Source organism: Leucoraja erinacea, chromosome 6 (genome assembly GCF_028641065.1).
Source record: "Leucoraja erinacea ecotype New England chromosome 6, Leri_hhj_1, whole genome shotgun sequence".
NCBI lineage: Eukaryota > Metazoa > Chordata > Chondrichthyes > Rajiformes > Rajidae > Leucoraja > Leucoraja erinaceus.
Window position 1 is genome coordinate 46,522,649 of NC_073382.1, and position 21,538 is coordinate 46,544,186.

The window sequence follows — 21,538 nt, forward strand, 5'->3', positions numbered from 1 at the left end:
CAAACAAGAGAGAGTCATCTACCTGTTGTACATACCTTGCAATTCTTCTTTCTATTTTTTCTCCTTCGCCCAAAAGAAGATCAGGAATGGTTAAATGGAGTTCTAATCTGCAGGGTTTTTTTGAACAAGTGGAAAAATTTAGAAATATTCTCACAAAGAATTCTTATGGCGGCATCTGCTAGATAACAATCAGATGGAAACGTGCTGTAACCAACATTAATTTCCAATTATTGTTGCTGCCTGCTGTTGATAAAATGAACTAACTCATAGAAAGATAGACATAGTAAATAGGTGCAGGAGTAGACTTTTTAATCTCTTCCTTCAACGGAGAAGCAACCTTTTTCCGTGTCGTATCTCCGTTCGCGCTTAACATCGAGGAGCTGGCGGCCTCCAACTGGAATCGACCATAAGGGCTCCGGTCGCAGAGCCTGGGGACTTTCGGAGGCTGTGGTGGCGCTGCGATTGCGGCTGTGACTCGACTATGGAGGCTTCGGCCGCGAGCCCTGTGGACTGTAACATCGGGAGCTCACAACAGCTTCGCCCACCCCGAATCTTATGGCTTAAATTGGCCCGTTCGCAGGGCCTTTCATCACCCGGCGCGGCTTAAAATCGGCCACAGGATCTTCCAACGCCCGGCGGGTGCTACAACATTGGGAGCCTCGATCGCCTCGACGCAGTAGTTTGACTGCTTGACCATGGGAGAAGAAACAAGGAAGAGATAAGACTTATTTTACCTTCCATCACAGTGAGGAGGTGCCTGCAGGAGAGTCACTGTGATGGATGTATGTGTTAAATTGTGTTAATTGTGTGTTTTGTTGCTTTTTTTACTGTTATGACTGCATGGTAACTAAATTTCGTTCAAACTTGTTTTGAATGACAAATAAAGAAATTCTAATTCTAACTACAGAAAATTCTGGAAATTCATACACTATCCGTCAATTTCAGTGAAAGACCTCAGCAATTAATGATGCTAATGTGATTCTTTATTAATTCTGTTAAATTTCATGCAATTAAATAAATTGTTTGTCATTTGCTAAACCACATCAAAGCATCATCATGTGTATGAAGAAAGGGTCTGGACCCAAAACGTCACCTTAGTTCCTGCAGGTTTATTCTCCTCCTCGTGCTACTACCGTCATTCATCTCCCTCTACTTACTTTCCTCCACACAGATGAGCTATAATTAAAAAGCATTACATTTCTTCTTCTATTTAGCACCAAAAGCAATTATGTCACCTTGACACCCTTGGTGTGCATTCTATCATTGATACTCCAGTTGAAAATATATTTATTTTCTCACTTTGCCAGTCTTCAAACTGAAACATTAACATGTTCCTTTCTCCACAGAGGCTGTTTGACCTACTGAATCCTTGCAGTCTTTTATACTTTTAGTTAAGAAATCATTGAAGTGCTCTGCAGAATAATCTCATTATTAGGCCTTTCATTATACTGAGAAAAAGTTATTAAGCTGGCTTGTTACCGAATCTCACATAGCCACACCACAGAAACAGGCCCTTTCACCCACCTCATCCATGCCAACCAAGATGCCCCATCTTAGCCTATCCCATTTGCCAGCATTTGGCTTGTATCCCTCTAAACCTTTCCTACCCATGTACCTACCCAAGTTTCTTTTAAATGTTGCTATTGTACCTGCCTCAACTACCTTCTCTGGCAGCTCATTCCATATTCCCATCACTCTCTGGGTGAGAAAGTTGTCCTTCAGGCTTCTATTAAATCTTTCCTCTCTCACTTTAATTCTTTAATCTTTTGATCTTTAATATTTTATTTTGATATTTTTATTTTATTTTATATTTTTATTTTATTTTATTTTTATTTATTATATTTTATTTTATTTTATTTTATTTTTATTTGATTTTATATTTTTATTTGATATTAATATTTGATATTTTGTTTCCCCATTAAATATAGGCACGATTACCTGTCAAATGGATGGCTCCTGAAAGCTTGTTTGAAGGCAGTTACACAATTCATAGTGATGTCTGGTCATATGGAATCTTATTATGGGAAATATTCTCACTTGGTAAGGATGGATTTTTAATGTCCAAACGTTATCCCATGATTTCTGCTCAGTTGTATTGGTTAATGTCACATCTTGACTTTCTTCAGGTGTCAACCCATATCCTGGAATCCAAGTAGATACAAACTTTTACAAGTTAATTAAGAGTGGATTTAAGATGGATCAACCATTTTACTCAACAGAAGCAATGTAAGTTTTACTAAAGATTAGCACAAAATGCTGGAGTAACTCAGCGGGTCAGACAGCATCGCTTGAGAAAAGGAATAGGCTATGTTTCGGGTTTGAATCCTTCTTCAGATTGAAAGGTGGGGGGGGGGGGGTGGTGGGGGGGGGTGGAGAAATCTGTAGGGTTCCTATTAAATCTTTTACCTCTCACCAGTTGATTAAATTCACTTTGTCCTTTGGGGGAAGGGGTCCACAGGCATCATTGACAGTGACGTTCGAATATGAAACCATCCTTGATGAATGTGAAATGCCTTTCAATGAAAGCAACCAGTAAAAAATTGCTGTATTGCAATATATAGCAACGGCACTTTGGATCCTATCTCGACCATCATTTCAGTCATTCTTATGCCCCTGTCCCACTTAGGAAACCTGAACGGAAACCTCTGGAGACTTTGCACCCCACCATAGGTTTCTGTGCATTTCCCAGAGGTTTTTGTCAGTCTCCCTACCTGCTTCCACTACCTGCAACCTCCGGCAACCATCTGCAACCTCCGGGAACCGCACGGAAACCTTGGGGGGGGCGCAAAGTCTCCAGAGGTTTCCGTTCAGGTTTCCTAAGTGGGACAGGGGCATTAGCCACTCATTTGGGGCAAAGCGGCAAGCACATTCATTTCAAGCAAACATTATGGGATTGAAGCAGTTCATTTATTTTGATCCAATGTATTGTTTTGTTCCCCATTTCCTAACTCACTTTTCCATGTTTCCACAGCTACAAAGTGATACTAACCTGCTGGGCTCTTGATCCAGGAAAAAGACTCGCTTTTTCAGACTTAGTTTGTATTTTTGAAAAGCAGCTTGCAGATGCTGAAGTGGCTGTAAGTGAACATGGGATTATTTAGTTTAGTTTATTGTCACGTGTACCGAGGTATAGTGAAATGATTTTTTGTTGCATGCTATCCAGTCAGCGGAAAGACTACACACAATTTCAATCAAGCCGCCACACAGCGCACAGATACAGGATAAAGGAAATAATGTTTAGCAAAAGATATAGTCCAGTGAAGTCCAATCAAAGGTGGTCCGAGGGTCTCCAATGAGCTACATAGTAGTTCAGGACCGCTCTCTAATTGGGGCAGCTCTTAGCTTATTTATAAGACTTGATAAGAAGGGGTTTGCATTCATGCAAAATCATCTCTCTGCATGGCACCTGAACATCACTGGCTATTTTACTAGTTAGTAACAAGTAGGTTAATTAGTCACTACTGTTATCTAGGCAAACATGTAACCTGTTTGTCCATGGTAAGGTCTTGTACACAGCCAGTGATAAGTGGCCTGTTGATTTAACTTTGATAATGATGGCTGAGAAATAAATTTGCCCAGGACCCTGGTTTAATGTGCCTGCTCTTCCAGATAGGACAGCAAGGATAGGGTGGCACAGTGATGTAGCAGTAGAGTAGCTCCCTCTCAACGCCAGAGACCTGGGTTTGATCCTGTCTATGTGTGCTGTCTGTATAGAGTTTGTACGTTCTCCCTGTGACCATGTGGGTTTTCCCCAGGTGCACCGGTTTCCTCCCACATTCCAAAGACATTTGTAGGTTACTTAGCTTCTGTACATTATCCCTAGTGTGTAGGAAAGAACCAGTGTACGGGTGATGACTGGTCAACGTGGAATCTGTGGGCCAAGGGGCCTGTTTCCACGGTGTATCTGTAAACTAAACAAACCTAAATTAAGTCCTGTTTTAACAGGCTAGGCAGCATCTCTGGAAGACATAGATAGACAACATTTCCAGTTGTGACCCTTCTTCAGACTAATTAGTCCTGACCCAAAGCCTCACCTATCCATGTCCCCCAGTGTGGCTCTCTAAACCGTTGAGTTACTCCAGCACTTTGCATCTTATTATTATGTGTTATTAGTTAAGTTTGTGTTAGTGAGTTATTAGTTGAGTTATTCTGTTCATCTTAGTATTACCTATCCTGCCTTTAATAGTTTTCTTACAAGCCATTTTTTAAAATCACTGTGGAAATATTATCATCTCACACACTTATTATGAACTATAATACAAAATAGATTCCATTGACTCTATAATTTTACACTAATTTATTGTTTTGGTTTATTTGTTCAGGTTTACCACAACAATATGGAGTCCAAATGCAATCTAGACCATAAAAACCGTAATCATTAAAACTCAGAGGAGAGTCTGGATCCAGTCTGCAACATCACTGAATGAAAATGATCCAATGGTTGAAGAAATCAAAATGTAATTTCTCTGTTGTATCTGACCAAAATATCACGTTTAGCTTTTGAACATTTTAGTTTTACTTTAAACTAATCAATGAATTTCAAAGCTGCTAACATATAGAACAGTATAATGCTTCCAGCTATTTGGGTTTTCCTGTGTTGTCGTTAAATTGTTCTGGAATTCTGAGCTGTTACAAATTTATATAATCATATAACCATATAACCATATAACAATTACAGCACGGAAACAGGCCATCTCGGCCCTACAAGTCCGCATCGAACAACTTTTTTTCCCTTAGTCCCACCTGCCTGCACTCATACCATAACCCTCCATTCCCTTCTCATCCATATGCCTATCCAATTTATTTTTAAATGATACCAACGAACCTGCCGACACCACTTCCACTGGAAGCTCATTCCACACCGCTACCACTCTCTGAGTAAAGAAGTTCCCCCTCATATTACCCCTAAACTTCTGTCCCTTAATTTAAGTTTTTGCATTGCTAGCCTGGTGACTGAACATGGTGCCCCTAAACTATTTTATATGTTTCTCTTTTGTATTACAAACCAGCAGATTTAATAACTGTGTTGAAATTAAATGATGAAGATTCACAGAATTTATAATGGTAAACTGGGAGATTAGAGTCTCTTGAAATGCTGAAGTGAAGAGGTTTTGAAGAGCATCATTCTAGGCAGGAAAGAGACACCATAAGTTAACAGTGAAAAGGTGGAGAGAATGAATAAGGGAATTCCAGGGTTTATAGTGTGGATATAAAAACAGAGAATTGAGGTCAGACTTAATCTGTGGGAAAAGAGACAGTTTCAGGTCCAAACAATGTGTCAGTCTCTGGGAGTGTCGATGACTGAAGTCCTGGTGTAATTGAAGGGCTGAGTAGAATGGGCTGTGTAGAAGAGGACACACAGTAGGAATGCAGAGTTCCTGAAATGTTACTTGGCTAGTGGAAGTTATGGAGATAGCAAGAGTCAAAGTTATGAAGGATTTGTAAAAAATATGAGCACTAGCAGGGCACAGAGAATGTCTTTTTGTTTCCTTTCCCCAGATGTTAAATGAATTGAATAAAATGCAAGAAAAAATATTCTGCAGGTTCTGTTGGAGGTAAACAAATTGTATGTCCATATGTTATAGCCAGGCTGATGACAACTTTGCTCACTATCATATAGGGTATTTTTTACTTAATGAGTTACTACAAAGGTTTTGTTGAGAAAGGCACCATCCAGTCCCTATCCTTAATGGCCTTACAAGAGTGGGATATGACAGACTAATTCAGAGATAAGTTGAAAGCCATACAAATTGCTGTGAATCTGAAGTAACATCTAGGCCAGCACCGCAAGCTATAAGAGATTTACATTATTTGGTGTTTTAGTTGACATTGAAATATTTATGACATCCAGTGGTTTCTTGATCATCATAACAAGCTTTTATTTCAGATTTATTTCAGTAACTAAATTTAAATACCTGGCGGAATTTTATTGATTGCCTTCAAATTATGTGTCCAAGTTTTTGCATTGCTAGCCTGGTGACTGAACATGGTGCCCCTAAACTATTTTATAACTGAACAAAATAAAGCGTGTCCAATCAGGTTATACTGCTGACCAGGGAGAGCATTGCAGCAATACTCCACAAGGATATCCTGGATCAATATCAACATTCTTTTTTATTTAAATTTGCTTTGGTGTGTTTGAATTGGTTAAAATTGTATTTATATTGCTCTGTTAACAATGACAGCTATGTTTTCTGGTAGCACTTGAACCTTTGAGTATGTCTGCAGTGTGTCGTTAGATAATAGACAATAGGTGCAGGAGTAGGCCATTCGGCCCTTCGAGCCAGCACCACCATTCAATGTGATCATGGCTGATCATCCCCAATCAGTAATCCGTTCCTGCCTTCACCCCATATCACCTGACTCCACCATCTTTAAGAGCTCTATCAAGCTCTCTCTTGAAAACATCCAGAGAATCGGCCACCACCACCCTCTGAGGCAGAGTATTCCACAGATTATCAACTCTGTGTTTCCTCATCTCCATTCTAAATGCCTTACCCCTGAAGGGGCTGTCCCACTGCGACGACCTAATCTGCGAGTTTAGAAGAATTTGCCCTTGACTCAAACTCGCAGCATGGTCGACACGTGGTCCTAGGAGGTCCTAGGAGGTCACTGGAACTCTCCTTCATGCTCGAGGGAAGTTCCCGAATACTCGCGGCCTCAGCCAGGTCGCGGAAATTTTTTTCAGCATGTTGAAAAATTTTCCGCGTGTAAAATTTGGTCGGCGTGGTTCGTAAATAACTCGTAGTGCAGTGGAGTGGGGTCGCTATTTAGTTACAGGCAGTCGAGGGCAGCCGCATTTTGATTGGCTCATTGGAGTTTTCAGGACCAAGGAAAACTGACCGGAAGGTAAAATGCCCGCTAAACTTTATTATACTTCTTAAAAATGTTTCCACTCCTACTCTCCCCCCTTCTCCCCCCCCTTTCTTGCCCCTTCTCCCCTCTTCTCCTGGTGAACCTATGCTGCACTCCCTCAATAGCAAGAATGTCCTTCCTCAAATTAGGGGACCAAAACTGCACACAATGCTCCAGGTGTGGTCTCACTAGGGCTCTGTACAACTGCAGAAGGACCTCTTTGCCCCTATATTCGATTCCTTTTGTTATAAAGGCCAACATGCCATTCGTTTTCTTCACTGCCTGCTGTACCTGCATGCTTACTTTCATAGACTGATGTACAAGGATCCCCAGATCTCGTTGTACTTCCCCTTTTCCCAACTTGACGCCATTTAAATAATGATCTGCCTTCCTGTTTTTGCTACCAAAGTGGATAACCTCACATTTATCCACCACATATAATGAAGGTCGGCTTTATTATAAATTATAGACAATAACACAATGCAGCTGCAGCCAAGACTAACACATGGCACCATTCGTGAAGTGAACATAATGTGGATCTAAAGAAAAACAACTTTGGATCATTTGAATCACTAGTGGAGCCCATCTTTAGCAATTCATTGATTTAGAAACATAGAAAAATAGGTGGAGTAGGCCATTCGGTCCTTCAATCCAGCACTGCCATTCAACATGATCATGGCTGATTATCTAAAATCAGTACCCGTTCCGGCTTTTTCCCCATATCCCTTGATTCCTTTAGCCCAAAGAGCTAAATCTTGCTCTCTCTTGAAACATTTCTATGATTTTGAAAGAAACAATTTTATTTTAGTTTAGTTTATTGTCATGTGTGCAGGGAAAAGCTTTTGTTGCGTGCTAACCATCAGCGAAAAGACTACATGATTTTGATCCCAGATCTGTATTCGGCATCAAAATCCATAAATGAGGAACATGATAATTTTGCATGACTGACTTGCGTTTGGTCTGCAAACATTAATAAAACTCAAAAACTACTCAGTTGGTAATGATCATTTTGATAGATATGAATCCTACCTGCTTGCTTAATTTATTTTTTTCTTTTCCATAATTATGCCATGGCATTTGTATAGTTGTTTACAATATCTCTCCACTAGCACTTTATCTCCAGTGACATTCTTGTTTACAAAAAGTGCTGCTGGTTTCCCTTACTACTAACTTCCTCATTTCGAGCTAATGCCCCATTATATTTGAAGTACATGGCATGTTCTGTGGTATTCTGAGCTGGTGGTAGGAGGGTTCAGTGTGTGGACCAGATTATTTTACGCAGAAAGGGGAAGGAAACTGGGGGGGGGGGGAGGGGGGGGGGGGGGGCAATGCATGGGCACTAAAGGAAAGATAATGCATTATTGTGATAATGCTTATTTGCATCACAGTCGAACTATGCTATACTAATATAACGCTTTATGCTGTAATTACTATTTGTGCAATTTGAAATAATTATTCAAACCAGTATTATTCAGCTTGCTCTACACTTATCTTGAACATGTAAAAAGCATACTTACTTATCATCACTGCAAGGATAACTGGAAGCTATAACGTGATGTACTGCTATTATATCTTGAGAATAGTTTTTCGTGATTTCATTTCTATCTTCCTGTTCATTGTTATATTTATACTAATGACTACCAGAAGCTGTATTTTTTATTAGACCACTTCTCATATTATATTTGAATAAAATCTGATGTTGAATTGTTAATGCATGTGGGTTGTTTTTTTTTTTGCAGTCTCCAAACAAATGACTAATTATTTTTTTGGATCTTTAAATACACTTTTCTTTTACACTTATTTCCATCAGCACAGTTTGGGCAGCAATTAAAAAAATTGTACGGTTGGTAACTCCTCGTCCCATTCCAATACTGACCTTTCTGCCCTGGGCCTCCTCCATGGACAGAGTGCAACACACAAACTGGAGAAACAACATCTCATATTCCACTTGGGTAGCTAACAACCCAGTGGCAGGGCCAGATTTACGTATAAGCTAGACAAGCTTAAGCTTAGGGCCTCGAGATCTAGGGGGGTCTCCAAGGTGTATAAAACGTTTGACATATTCGTATTTTCTGGGCCTTGTCCTTTCAACAGTCAGGAGTGTTCGAGTTGGTGCGTGGTTGCAAGTTTAACAATTGTCAGAACCAGCTCCGACTGTGCCTGACCTGCCTGCCTCAAGGGAGAAGAGCTTAGGGTCTGGGCGGGGTAAAGGGTGGGTGGGAACAAGCAGTCACCCACTACGATAGGCGGAATGGTCCTTTCTATAGTTAACCCTGCTCATAGTCTCTGATGGGCCAGTCTCCCGCCCACCGGGACCTCCCACGCTTTACCCACTGACCCTCACCACTCCACCGCCCTCCAGCAGCCTGCAGCCTGGACTCAGCACCGGGCCTGAAGACTCCACACTGCAGACACCAACTACCCAGAGTTTGACCGCGCTGGGTCCTAGTGCTAGTCCCCCCAACCCTGGTAACCTCAGTGGCTGTTCCACTGGGTCTTCCCCCATTCCCCTCAAACCAGATGACCCCAGCTCTTCCCCAACCCCACAGTCCTCATACCCCCCTATCCCCTCACCACCCACCAGACATCGCCTCGGCCTCAGTCCACTCACCTGCCTTCCTCTGGTCCCAACCTCCATCCCTGCCGTGTGTTCACCATCCCCCGCTGACCTCCCCCTCTCGGATACCGAATGGTCAGAGCAAAAGGATTTGAGTATAAGAGCTGGGAGGTTCTACTGCAGTTGTACAGGGTCTTGGTGAGACCACACCTGGAGCATTGCATACAGTTTTGGTCTCCTAATCTGAGGAAAGACATTCTTGCCATAGAGGGAGTACAGAGAAGGTCCACCAGACTGATTCCTGTGATGGCAGGACTTTCATATGAAGAAAGACTGGATAGACTCGGCTTGTACATGCTAGAATTTAGAAGATTGAGGGGGGATCTTATAGAAACTTACAACATTCTTAAGGGGTTGGACAGGCTAGATGCAGGAAGATTATTCCCGATGTTGGGGAAGTCTAGAACTAGGGGTCACAGTTTAAGGATAAGAGAGAAATATTTTAGGACCGAGATGAGAAAATCATTTTTCACACAGAGAGTGGTGAATCTCTGGGATTCTCTGCCACAGAAGGTAGTTGAGGCCAGTTCATTGGCTATATATAAGAGGGAGTTAGATGTGGCCCTTGTGGCTAAAGAGATCAGGGGGTATGGAGAGAAGGCAGGGATGGGATACTGAGTTGGATGATCAGCCATGATCATATTGAATGGCGGTACAGGCTTGAAGGGCCGAATGGCCTGCTCCTGCACCTATTTTCTATGTTTCTACGTCTGTCCGCAGCAGAGGCCTCACCTTTGTTCCCCTCTGTCTCCACCTCAATGTGTTCTGCGCCCGCTGCGATTTGGAGCTCTTCCTCCGAGGGAAGTCTTATGACAATGCTGCCAACATGGCTGGTAGGTGCAAGGGTATGCAGCAAAAAATCCTCGAAAAAAACAAAGTTACAAGATTTATTCCATGCACTGCTCACTCATTAAATTTGGTGGGCCATTCGGCTGTTGATTGCTGCCTTGATGCAGTGAACTGTTTTGGAATGATCAATGAAATTTATACCTTCTTTTCATCCTCCACAAAGAGATGGGCAGTTCTAAAATCATTCTTGCAACCTCAGTCAAAAGTGCCTAAATATTTGTCAGACACTAGGTGGGAGGCACATGCAAAAGCCACAGAAGCTACTTTGGAAAGTTACAGTGCTATCACTGTTGCCATCAGTCATTTGTACTCTGGTGTTAATGTGAAGGGCGATACCAGGCTTCAAGCTAACAATCTTTTGCAGAAAATTGGAGAGCTGGAATTTGTGTTTATGCTGCATTTTTGGACCCGTCTGCTAGGTCAGTTCCACAAGGTCAATAAAGCCATTCAGAAATCCAAACTGTTATTGAGTACTTGTGCAAGTTTATACAGTTCACCTCAGGATTTTGTAAGCAAAATTAGAGAAGATTTTGATGAGCTTGAGCAACAAGCAAAGGCCACCTTGCCAAGATGTTACCTACAGAACTGTCACAGGGAGACAAAGAGTAAAGAAATGGCAAGGAAATGATGGAGGTGCACCTGGTCCTGATGCTTTAGATAAACTCTCTTCATGAAATAAGTTTAGGATAAAATCCTTTATCCCTATACTAAATGCACTTGAAACCAATTTAAAAAGAAGAGGTACTGTGTATAGTGAAGTTGCACAACAGTTTCCTCTCTTGCTAATCTGACCGCATCAAAGCAAGACATTCAGCAAGGTGTTGAACTGTTGATGGAAGCATACCAAGAAGATGTTGACCTGGAACTTACTGATGAATTTTTGCACTTTCACTCGTACGTGAGACAAAGCCATAGGCATACAGAAGAGAACTCTCTGTCTCATACAGACCGTTATCAAATAATATACAAGGAAACAATTCAGATGGCCTTCCCTAATGTGGAAGCAATCTTGCGGCTGTTTCTTAGCTTAATGGTCACCAACTGTTCGGGAGAGAGGTTTTTTTCAAGACTCAAAAGAATTAAAAATGAATTAAGGTGCACAATGTCTCAAGAGAGGTTGTCTGCAATGAGCATGCTGTGCATTGAGAGTGACAAACTTAGACAGACAGATCTTGGTGAACGTCTGGATGATTTTGCTATGAAGAAGGCGAGAAAAAAACATTCTTGCTCTTAGTGTATTTGTAGTTTCTTCATTTCTTAATATTCTACATTCAATTCAAGAGACACTTATTGTCACATGCACCAATTGGTACAATGAAATGTGGGGGTCAGCATCCGACGTCGGAACAGGAGAACATTCTCAGCGGCTTGGACTTCCGAATCGGCCACTTCCTACCGGAGACCGCGGCTCCCGAAGTCCACAGGCTGAGATGGGTGGAGATTCACGCTGGCGGCCCTCGGCAAAGGGATCCAAGGGCTCCGCGATGTTGAATTCAGCGCGGCCCGAGGCTGGGAGCTCCGCAAACCACAGCTCCGTGATGTTGAAGCATCAGGCTCAACACGCCAGAGCTTCAAACAGCGAGCCAGGTAAGGCATCGCCTGCTCCGCGGTGAATCCAATATGTATTTTAAAACCAACTGTTTAATGACAACATACAGTAGGATCTAAAAGTGTCACTGTCACTGTCGGGTAGTCATGGTCCTCTAGTCGTGGGGGTGGGGGATTGGGAAGGGGGGGGCCTCACAAGTGAAATAGCGTAGGGCCTCTAAATCCGGCCCTGTAGATCTCAAGTCCAAGTCAAGAAGTCAAGTTTATTTGAGATACACATACGAGATTTGCTACTCTATGAGGGCAATGTTCGCGGAACAACAAGACAACCAAACAAATTATAAACACAGGCATAAAATACATATTATTTTACATATAAATAATAGAAGACAGTTAGTCCCTGGTGAGAAGGCGTTTTACAGTCCGAATTGCCTCTGGGAAGAAACTCCTTCTCAACCTCTCCGTTCTCAATGCATGGCAACGGAGGCGTTTGCCTGACCGTAGTGGCTGGAACAGTCCGTTGCAGGGGTGGAAGAGGTCTCTCATGATTTTGTTTGCTCTGGAGCTGCACCTCCTGTTGTATAGTTCCTGCAGGCGGGAGATTGAAGTTCCCATAGTGCGTTCGGCTGAACGCACTACTCTCTGCAGAGCCTTCTTGTCCTTGGCAGAGCAATTCCCAAACCAGATGGTAATGTTCCCGGACAAGATGCTTTTCACTGCCGCTGCGTAGAAGCATTGGAGGATCCTCGGAGACACTCTGAATTTCCTCAATTGCCTGAGGTGGTAAAGGTGCTGCCTGCCTTACTCACCAGTGCTGAGGCGTATGACCATGTCATATCCTCAGAGATTGGACTCCCAGATATTTAAAACAGTTCACCCTATCCACATGCCTCTTATCTCCACCACAATCGAGTGTACGTCCTCGGATGATGTGCCCTCCAAAGTCCATGATCCACAAATCCCACTTCAGGATGGAGATGAGGAATTTCCTACTCTAGAGGGCTGCGGCAGTAAAGACTGAATATATTCAAGGCAAAAATAGATATTTATACAAGGAAGTCAAAGGTTTTGGTAGGAACATGCAAAGAAGTGGAGCTGAGTCCAAGATTAGCTTTGATTTTATTAAAAGATGGGCCTAGATGAAGCCTTGCATGATTGACATCTGATCTTAATTCTTATAGTCTTACATTTCCTAAAATCCTCTCCAAACACCTGCTTCACATGTACCCCATCGATCACGCCATCAACACCAACATGCCTCTTATCTCCACCACAATCGTGCCCCCTCCCACCAAATTATCCACAAATCATTTCACTCTCAATCTCACTCTCACTCAGTGCCTCCACAGCTCAACAGTTTTTTTTCCTTAAATAGGATCCCAAATTTCCTGGAATTTGATGGTATTTCCTGAAATTTTCAAAGACGCTTCCTGCATGCTATTTCTTGTTGTTTTTTTTGTGGGCACACGTTAACAACACAAAGAAGAACAAGGCAAAACTATCTATCTAACAACACTGTATCTGCCTGCCTCTGTTACTCTCTTGTACAGTGTTATGCAAGGCAGCTTTCGTTGCCTCCAACAGCTTTCGTTGTCTTCGTTCTTTCAACCTGCTCTCATGTGTCTCAGTCTCTGCTCTCTACTCTCTCTCTCCATCTCTCCCTCTCCCTCCCTCCTTCCCTTCACCCTCCCTCCCTCCCGCTCTCCCTCCCTCCCTCCTTCCCTCCCTCCCTCCTTCCCTCCCTCCCTCTCCCCCTCCCTCCCTCTCCCTCTCTCTCTCCCTCCCTCTCTCCCTCTCTCTCTCTCCCCTCTCCCTCTCTCTCTCTCTCTCTCTCTCTCCCTCCTTCTCTCTCTCTCCCTCTCTCTCTCTCTCTCTCTCTCTCTCTCACTCTCTCTCTCTCTCTCTCGCCCTCTCTTTCTCTCTCCTTCTCCCTCTCTCTCTCTCTCTCTCTTTTCTCTCCTCTCCCTCCCTCCCTCCCTCCCTCCCTTTATCCCTCCCTCTCCCCATCTCTTCCTCCCTCTATCTCTCTCCTTCCACCTCCCCCCCATCTCTCTCCTCTCCCACACATATCTCTCCTTCTCTCCTCCCTCCTTCCCTCTCTCTCTCCTTCCCTCTCTCACTCCCCCTCCCTCTCTGCCCTCCTTCTCACACTCTCCTTCCCCTCTCCCTCCCCTCCCTCCCCTCCCTCTCTCCCTCTCGGCCTCTTGAGCCCACCCACCCGTTCTGTAAGATCAAGGCCAATCCCAATGTAACTGCAGTCCCACCGCCCACTGGTAACCTTTCACCACTAGGCTTATCCAGAATTCTACCACTGCCTGAAAAATAATCAAAGGCTCAACTACCACTGAGAAAGAGAATTCAAAAGACTCATTGTTATACGAGAATTTTCCTGAACAGTCTGTGACGCATAGCGTTGTGGCCATAGTGCTATGTTTAAAGCCCATAGCGCTGCAGCCGGTAGCGCTGTATTTAGAACCCGTGGCGCTGCAGCCGACAGCTCTTTGTTTAAATTCCCACATGTTAAACTGACAGCGCTCTGTTTAAACCTTTGAGCACCAAACCGGCAGTGCTTTGTGTGTTACCTTTACACCCCTTTGCGGGCTGGATGCGGATATTTCCCCAAATTTTCCGAAATTATTCCATTTCCCTAAAATTACCCTAAAAAAGACAAGCAGAATTTCCCGAATTTCGGGTAATTTCCTTCAAAGTGGAAACACTGGTCTCACTGGAGCTTCAGAACCGGACAGATCTTTCCTCCTGTGCTACTTATACAACATCTGGTACTCTTGTAAGAATTGAAATGGTTCCCCACAAAGAAAATATGCATTGCCTAGAACATAAAATAATAGAGCCCAATGTCTGTGTCGAACATGATGCCAACATGAACTATTCTCATCTGCCTATGCATGATCCAAACCCCTTCATCCCCTGCATACCCATGCACCTACAAAAAGCTTCTTCAATGTCACTACAGTATCTGCCTCCACCACCATCCTTGGCAGTGCCTTCCAGACACCCACCAACCTCTGTGGAAAAAAAAACATGCCCTGTTGCCTCTCTCTCCTTCAAACATTGCTCTCGTCTTTGACATTTACACCCTGGGGAAAAGGTTTCTGACTGTCTATCCTATCTATACCTCTCACATTTCATATACTGTACTTCTATCCAGCTTCCACTCACCCACCGACATTCCAGACAAAACAATCCACGTTTGTCCAAACTATCCTTATTACTAATATTCTCTAATCCAAGCAGCTTCTGGTAAATATCTCATGCACACAATTCTCTGGTCAGGATGGAATTGGACAAAAACTGTGCATTCCCCAAAGTCTCTTGAGGATTGGAAATATGTACAATTGCTACTGGCTTAGAGCACAGCAAAATTAATAAAGAATTGCAATTCATAGAAGAGATGATTGCCAAGATACTTTCCAAATGTTGCCACCTAGACCTGAAAATCTGAAACGGTGGTGAATGCCCAGTGAGATAGCAAATGGTTTTGATTCCACAGCCATCCACATTCCATAGGATATAATAATTCTAACAAAGTCCAAAGATGACTGTCCCACCCAAACATTGGCGTATGGCTTGAAGCACTGTAAGGCACAATACCATTTCCCCCACCCACCGGCCAACACCTGGACAGAAAGCTAAACACAGTGACGTTGATGAAAGGGGAAAGGGTAGTTCTACAGATAAGGACACAAAGTACTACAGACATAGTTATAGTCTTAGACAATGGAAACAGGCCCATCGGCCCAACTTGCCCACACTGACCGACATGACGCATCTACACTAGTCCCATCTTCCTGCTTTTGGTCCAAAAGGGAACTCAAGGTAAAAGAACCATTAGGAAGTAGTGACCATAATGTGATATGTTTTAATCTGTAATTTGAGAGGGAGAAGGTAAAAACAGAAGTGTCAGTATTGCAGTTGAACAAAGGGAACTATGGAGGCATGAGGGAGGAGATGGGAAAAGTTGACTGGAAAGGGACCCTAGCAGGGCTGATGGTGGAACACCCATGGCTATAAATTCTGGGAAACTCCAGAAGATGCAGGATCATTTCATTCCAAAGAGGAGGAAAGATTCTAAGCGGAGTAAGAGGCAACCGTGGCAGACAGGGGAAGTCAAGGACAGTATAAAACTAAAAGAGCAGATGTATAACAGAGCAAAGATGAGCGGGAAGCCAGAGGATTGGGAAACTTTTAAAGAACAACAGAAGATAACTAAAATGGCAATACGGGGAGAAAAGATGAAATACGAAGGTATGCTAGCCAAGAATATAAAGAAGGATAGTAAATGCTTCTTTTGGTTTGTGATAAGGAAAAGATTAGTTAAGACAAATGTGGGTCCCTTGAAGACTGATGCAGGTGGATTTATTATGGGGAACAAGGAAATGGCAGTCGAGTTGAACTGGTACTTTGGTTCTGTCTTCACTAAAGAAGACACAAACATTCTCCCAGATGTACTAGGAGACAGAGGATCTGGGCTGACGGAGGAACTGAAGGAAATTCACATTAGTCAGGAAATGATGTTGGGTATACTGATGAGACTGAAGGCTGATAAATCCCCAGGGCCTGGTGGTCTGCATCCCAGGGTACTCAAGGAGTTGGCTCCAGAAATTGTGGACGCATTGGTGATCATTTTCCAATGTTCTATAGATACTGTGGATTGGACGGTAATATCCCACTTTTTAAGAAAGGAGGGAGAGAGAAAGCAGGGAATTATAGACCAGTTAGCCTGACATCGGTGGTGGGGAAAATGCTGGAATCAATTATTGGATCGCGGTAACAGGATCACTCCAAGTCAGCATGGATTTACGAAGGGGAAATCTTGCTTGACTAATAGTCTGGAATTTTTTGAGGATATAACAAGTAAAATCGATAAGGGAGAGCCAGTGGATGTAGTGTATCTGGACTTTGAGAAAGCCTTTGATAAGGTCCCACACAGGAGATTAGTGGGCAAAATTAGAGCACATGGTATTGGGGGTAGGATATTGACATGGATAGAAAATTGGTTGGCAGACAGGCAACAAAGAGTAGGAATTAATAGTTCCCTTTCAGAATGGCAAATTTGTGGGGTGCAGCAAGGCTCGATGCTGGGACCACACCTATTTACAATATATATTAATTGTAGATGAAGAAATTAAAAGTAACATTAGCAATGTTGCAGATGACACAAAGCTGGGTGGCAGTGTGGCCTGTGAAGAGAATGCTAATTGGATGCAGAGTAACTTGGATAGGTTGGGTGAGTGGGCAGATGTATGACAGATGCAGTTTAATGTGGATAAATGTAAGGTTGTCCACTTTGGTGACAAGAACAAGAAGGCAGATTATTATCTGAATGGTGTCAGATTAGGAAAAGTGGAAGTGCAACGAGACCTGGGTGTCCTTGTACATCAGTCCCTGAAAGTAAGCATGCAGGTACAGCAGGCAGTGAAGAAAGCTAATGGCATGTTGGCCTTCATAACGAGAGGATTTGAGTGTAGGAGCAAAGAGGTCCTTCTGCATTTGTACAGAGCCCTGGCGAGAGCACACCTGGAGTATTGTGTGCAGTTTTGGTCTCCTAATTTGAGGAAGGACATTGAATTGAATGATTGGGCTTGTTTTCACTGGAATACAGAAGGATGAGAGGGTATCTTATAAAAAAATATAAAATTATTAAGGGGTTAGATGCAGGAAACTGTTCCCTGTGTTGGGGGAGTCCAGAACCAGGGACCACAGTTTAAGAATAAGGGAAAGGCCATTTAGAACTGAAATGAGGAAAAACTTTTTCACCCAGGGAGTTGTGAATTTGTGGAATTCTCTGCCTCAGAAGGCAGTGGAGGCCGATACACTGGATGCATTCAAAAGAAAGTAAGATAGAGCTCTTAGGGCTAGTGGAATCAAGGGATATGGGGAGAATGCAGGTACACGGTACTGGTTGTGGATGATCAGCCATGACCATATTGAATGGTGGTGCTGGCTCGAAGGGCGGAATAGCCTACTCCTGCACCTATTTTCTACGTATCCCTCTAAACCTAACCTATCCTATCCATGTACCTGTCCAAATGTTTTTTAAACACCTGCCTCAACAACCTGCACCAGCAGCTCGTTCTTTACACCCATCACCCTTTGTGTAAAATAAAATTACCCCTCAGGTTCCTAGTAAATCTTTCCCCTATCACCTTAAACCTATGTTCTCTGGTTCTCGATTCCCCAACTCTGGGCAAGAAACTGTGCGTTTACCGGATCCATTCTTCTCATTATTTTGTACACATCTATAAGATCTGTAAGATCAACCCTCATCCTAGCCTGCTCAACCTCTCCCTGTAGCTCAGTCCCTCGAATCTTGGTAACATCCTCGTAAATCTTCTCTGCACTCTTTCCAGCTTGACAACATCAGCGGGCCAGGCAGCATCTCCGGAGAACATGGAGAGATGATGTTTCAGGTTGGGATCCTTCCCCAGTTTGAAGAAGGGTCCCAACTCGAAATGTCACTTGTCCATGTCCACCAGAGATACTGCCTTGCCCGCTGAGTTACTCCAGCACTTTGCGTCCTTTTGTGTAAACCAGCATCTGCATTCCCTTGTTTCTACACTCTAGTTCTGCAGATCTCTTGCTGAAATAAGAGGTAATACACATTAAATGCAATCTGGTTTGAGGCAAGCAACCAGAAAAGCAGGAGACAGCTAGGAACTGCAGCAATGGGATGTGGTGAAGGTATGCTGACTCATAAAACATGTTTGACCATATGAGGAAACATGAAGGGGAAAGTGAGAACACAAAGAAGGAACTCACTGAAGTTCTGGTAACCAGTTAAACCTAGAAAGGTTGTAAGACTTTGTACTAAGGAAACACCTGTGTGCGATGGATGCAGTTTTGCACATCCTAAGGAAACAGGGAGGAGCGCATTTTGTACTGTATCATTTTTGTTGAACTGATAAATTATTTTTGTGTTAAGGTATAAATTGTAATTGACTCTGCAGTTTCTCTGAGGCAGCGGCTGACAACGGGTGAATTCAGGTGCCCACTGATCTGAACCTGGTACTAAAAGGCAGCGAGATTGGCCTGAAATGAGCTTGGCTGTTGTCTCACTGCCCACTACAGGAAGCAGTCTTGCTTCCACTTGGTGCCACCTCACGACAGTGCAGTGAAAATAAGCAGAACAACTCTTGTAATTCATTTACATTCCCTAAGCTCCCTTTCAACCCTCCCGGCCACTTTCAGTGACTTTGTACCCCTGGTTTTCTCTGTCCCTGCACCCCTTTCAGAACAATAACCTTCCTTCTATCTTCAGCGTAAACCAACATCTACACAACCTTCCTTCTCTTTTGCCTCTCCTCGTCTTGGTTCTGCTCACTCTTGACAGGAGATGAAGGGACAAGTCTGGTATGCTCCTTCATCAAGGAAAAGCTTTCTCCATCCAGTCTTCCCCGGCCTGTATATCCCCTCCTCGACTGCGGGCCACATAGCAGTGCAGCGGTAGAGTTGCTGCCTTACAGTGCCAGAGACCCAGGTTCAATCCTTACTACGGGTGCTTTCTGTACGGAGTTCGTACGTTCTCCCCATGACCTGCGTGGGTTTTCTCCAGGTGCTCCGGTTTCCTCCTACATTCCAAAGACGTACAGGTTTATAGACTAATTGGATTGGTAAAATAGTAAATTCTGTCTAGTGTATGTAGGATAGTATTAGTGTGCGGGGTTCCGTTGGTCGGCACGGACTCGGTGGGCCAAAGAGCCTGTTTCCGTACTATATCTGTAAACTAAACAAAGTGCTGGAGTAACTCAGTGGGTCAGGCAGCATCTCTGGAGAACATGGGTAGGCAATGTTTCATCCCAACCCGAAATGTCACCTATCCAAAACCTTTGTGGACCCGGACTGAGTAGATTCAACACATAACGTTTCTCCTGGCTGAGTATCAGCAGTCACATCACTAAAAATAAAGGGCTGAGCATTCAGGATGAAAATGAGTAGTTTCTACAAGGAAAAGTCAACATTTCCAAGGGAGCTGTGGAGGTTCTCTTGCTCAGTATTTTCATGAGAGTTCTGGGAAGGAGAGGTAAGAGGTAAAAGTTTCTGAAGTAAAGAATCAACCATGAACTCTATGAACACTGGAGCAGGTGTATGTATCACTTTAAACTTTACTTTAGATACAATGTGAAACAGGCCCTACAGCCCACCGAGTCCACACCAACCAACTAACACTATCCTACACACGAGGGCAAATGCAATTTTGCATAGCCAATTAACCTACAAACCTGCACGTCTTTGGAGTGTGGGAGAAAAACTGAAAACCCACGCGGTCATGGGGAGAACGTGCAAACTCCTTACAGACAGCACCCATAGTCAGGATCAAACCCCAGGTCTCAGGCGCTGTAAGGCAGCAACTCTACTGCCGTGCCATTGTGCCACCCCTAAAAAAGAGGGGGGACCTGAATTTGAACTGGGGACCTCTTGAGATGCAGTTAAATGGTCTACCATACTTCTATCATATCTCCCTTCGGACTTCTCTTTTCATAGAAGAAAACAACCCCAGGTCGAAACAACCTTTTGAATTGATTCTTGCGAATGTCAAGGTTTCAAGCTCTAGACCAGTTTATTGTCACATGTACCATAAGGTACCATAAGGTACAATGACATTTGAGTTGCTCATTCCAAGTACCTTTCCCATAATTATTTTCTGGACACATTTCTAATGTCTGAACATCCTTCCTAGATCATGGTGACCAGACCAGGACTGAACACAGCTGATGCCAGACCAATGTTTTATAAAGGCTGAGCATGACCCTACTGTTTGTAGATTCTGTTCCACTCTTGCTTAAGCCCAGATTTGTGCAGGATTCATTAACCACCGTTTCAACCCTCCTTACACTTTCAATGTCTTTGTTCGCCTGGGTTTCTCATGCAGAATAAGCTTATAACTGTATCTGTACACATTACAACAAATACATCATTGATCTGTTGAAAATGCACTCTGTTGAAGAGTTTCAGCAGGGATGGAGAATTCTAACCCATTCCCAAATGAATGTATTGCACACCTCACCTGCTTTCATCAGTTCATTTTCTCTCCCAACACATTGCACGTTTTGTCCATTGATTAGATCTATCTATGTAAGATACAAGGGAAGTGCCAGGAAGTCTGAACATAGAGCCGGAAGCAACTGGAAGTGAGAGAGGGGGGTCTCACAGAGGGAAGTGAGAAGAGGTCTCACAGAGGGAAGAGTGAGAGATGGTGCGAGCTAGAACGTGGGGGATCAATGAGATCCTCTCTCATTGCTCCCTCTCTCACTCTGCCCCTCTCTCACTGCCCATCGCTCACTCTCCCCTCTATGAAACCCTCCCTCTCTCACTCTCCCTATCTCCAGTGAGCCTTTCTCTCTCTCTCTCCCTCTCTCCGTCTCCCACTGTCTCTCTCACTCTCGACTCTCCCCCTCTAAAACACTCTTTCTCACACTCCCTCTCTCTCTCTCCCTCTCTCTCTCTGTAATTCCGCACCACAATCTTACCAAGACTCACTCCTGCCATCACCAGTCCTTCCTCAGTACAGCTCGTCGCCACCATCTCATCCCATGTGGCTTCCAGCTCCATTTTCAGGCCTCCACCTCTCAGTTGCCTCTCCCATCCCCTTGCCTCTTTATACTGGGCTATGTCCCTTACTCAGATCTAATTAATGGTCCAAAGGTGCAA

General features: G+C 43.6%; 2 protein-coding genes across 2 annotated transcripts in view; both read left to right on the top strand.

The window, feature by feature from the left end:
• The window catches only part of flt3 (fms related receptor tyrosine kinase 3), a 61,697-nt gene extending 53,551 nt beyond the window's left edge, over positions 1 to 8,146 (top strand). The window contains exons 22-25 of the mRNA XM_055636896.1: positions 1,929 to 2,040; positions 2,127 to 2,226; positions 2,972 to 3,077; positions 4,323 to 8,146. Coding sequence (XP_055492871.1) covers positions 1,929 to 2,040; positions 2,127 to 2,226; positions 2,972 to 3,077; positions 4,323 to 4,382 — 378 coding nt within the window. The 3' untranslated portion in view covers positions 4,383 to 8,146. The remainder of the gene's footprint in view (positions 1 to 1,928; positions 2,041 to 2,126; positions 2,227 to 2,971; positions 3,078 to 4,322) is intronic.
• The window catches only part of LOC129698055 (uncharacterized protein K02A2.6-like), a 198,828-nt gene that overhangs the window by 170,449 nt on the left and 6,841 nt on the right, over positions 1 to 21,538 (top strand). The window lies entirely within an intron of this gene.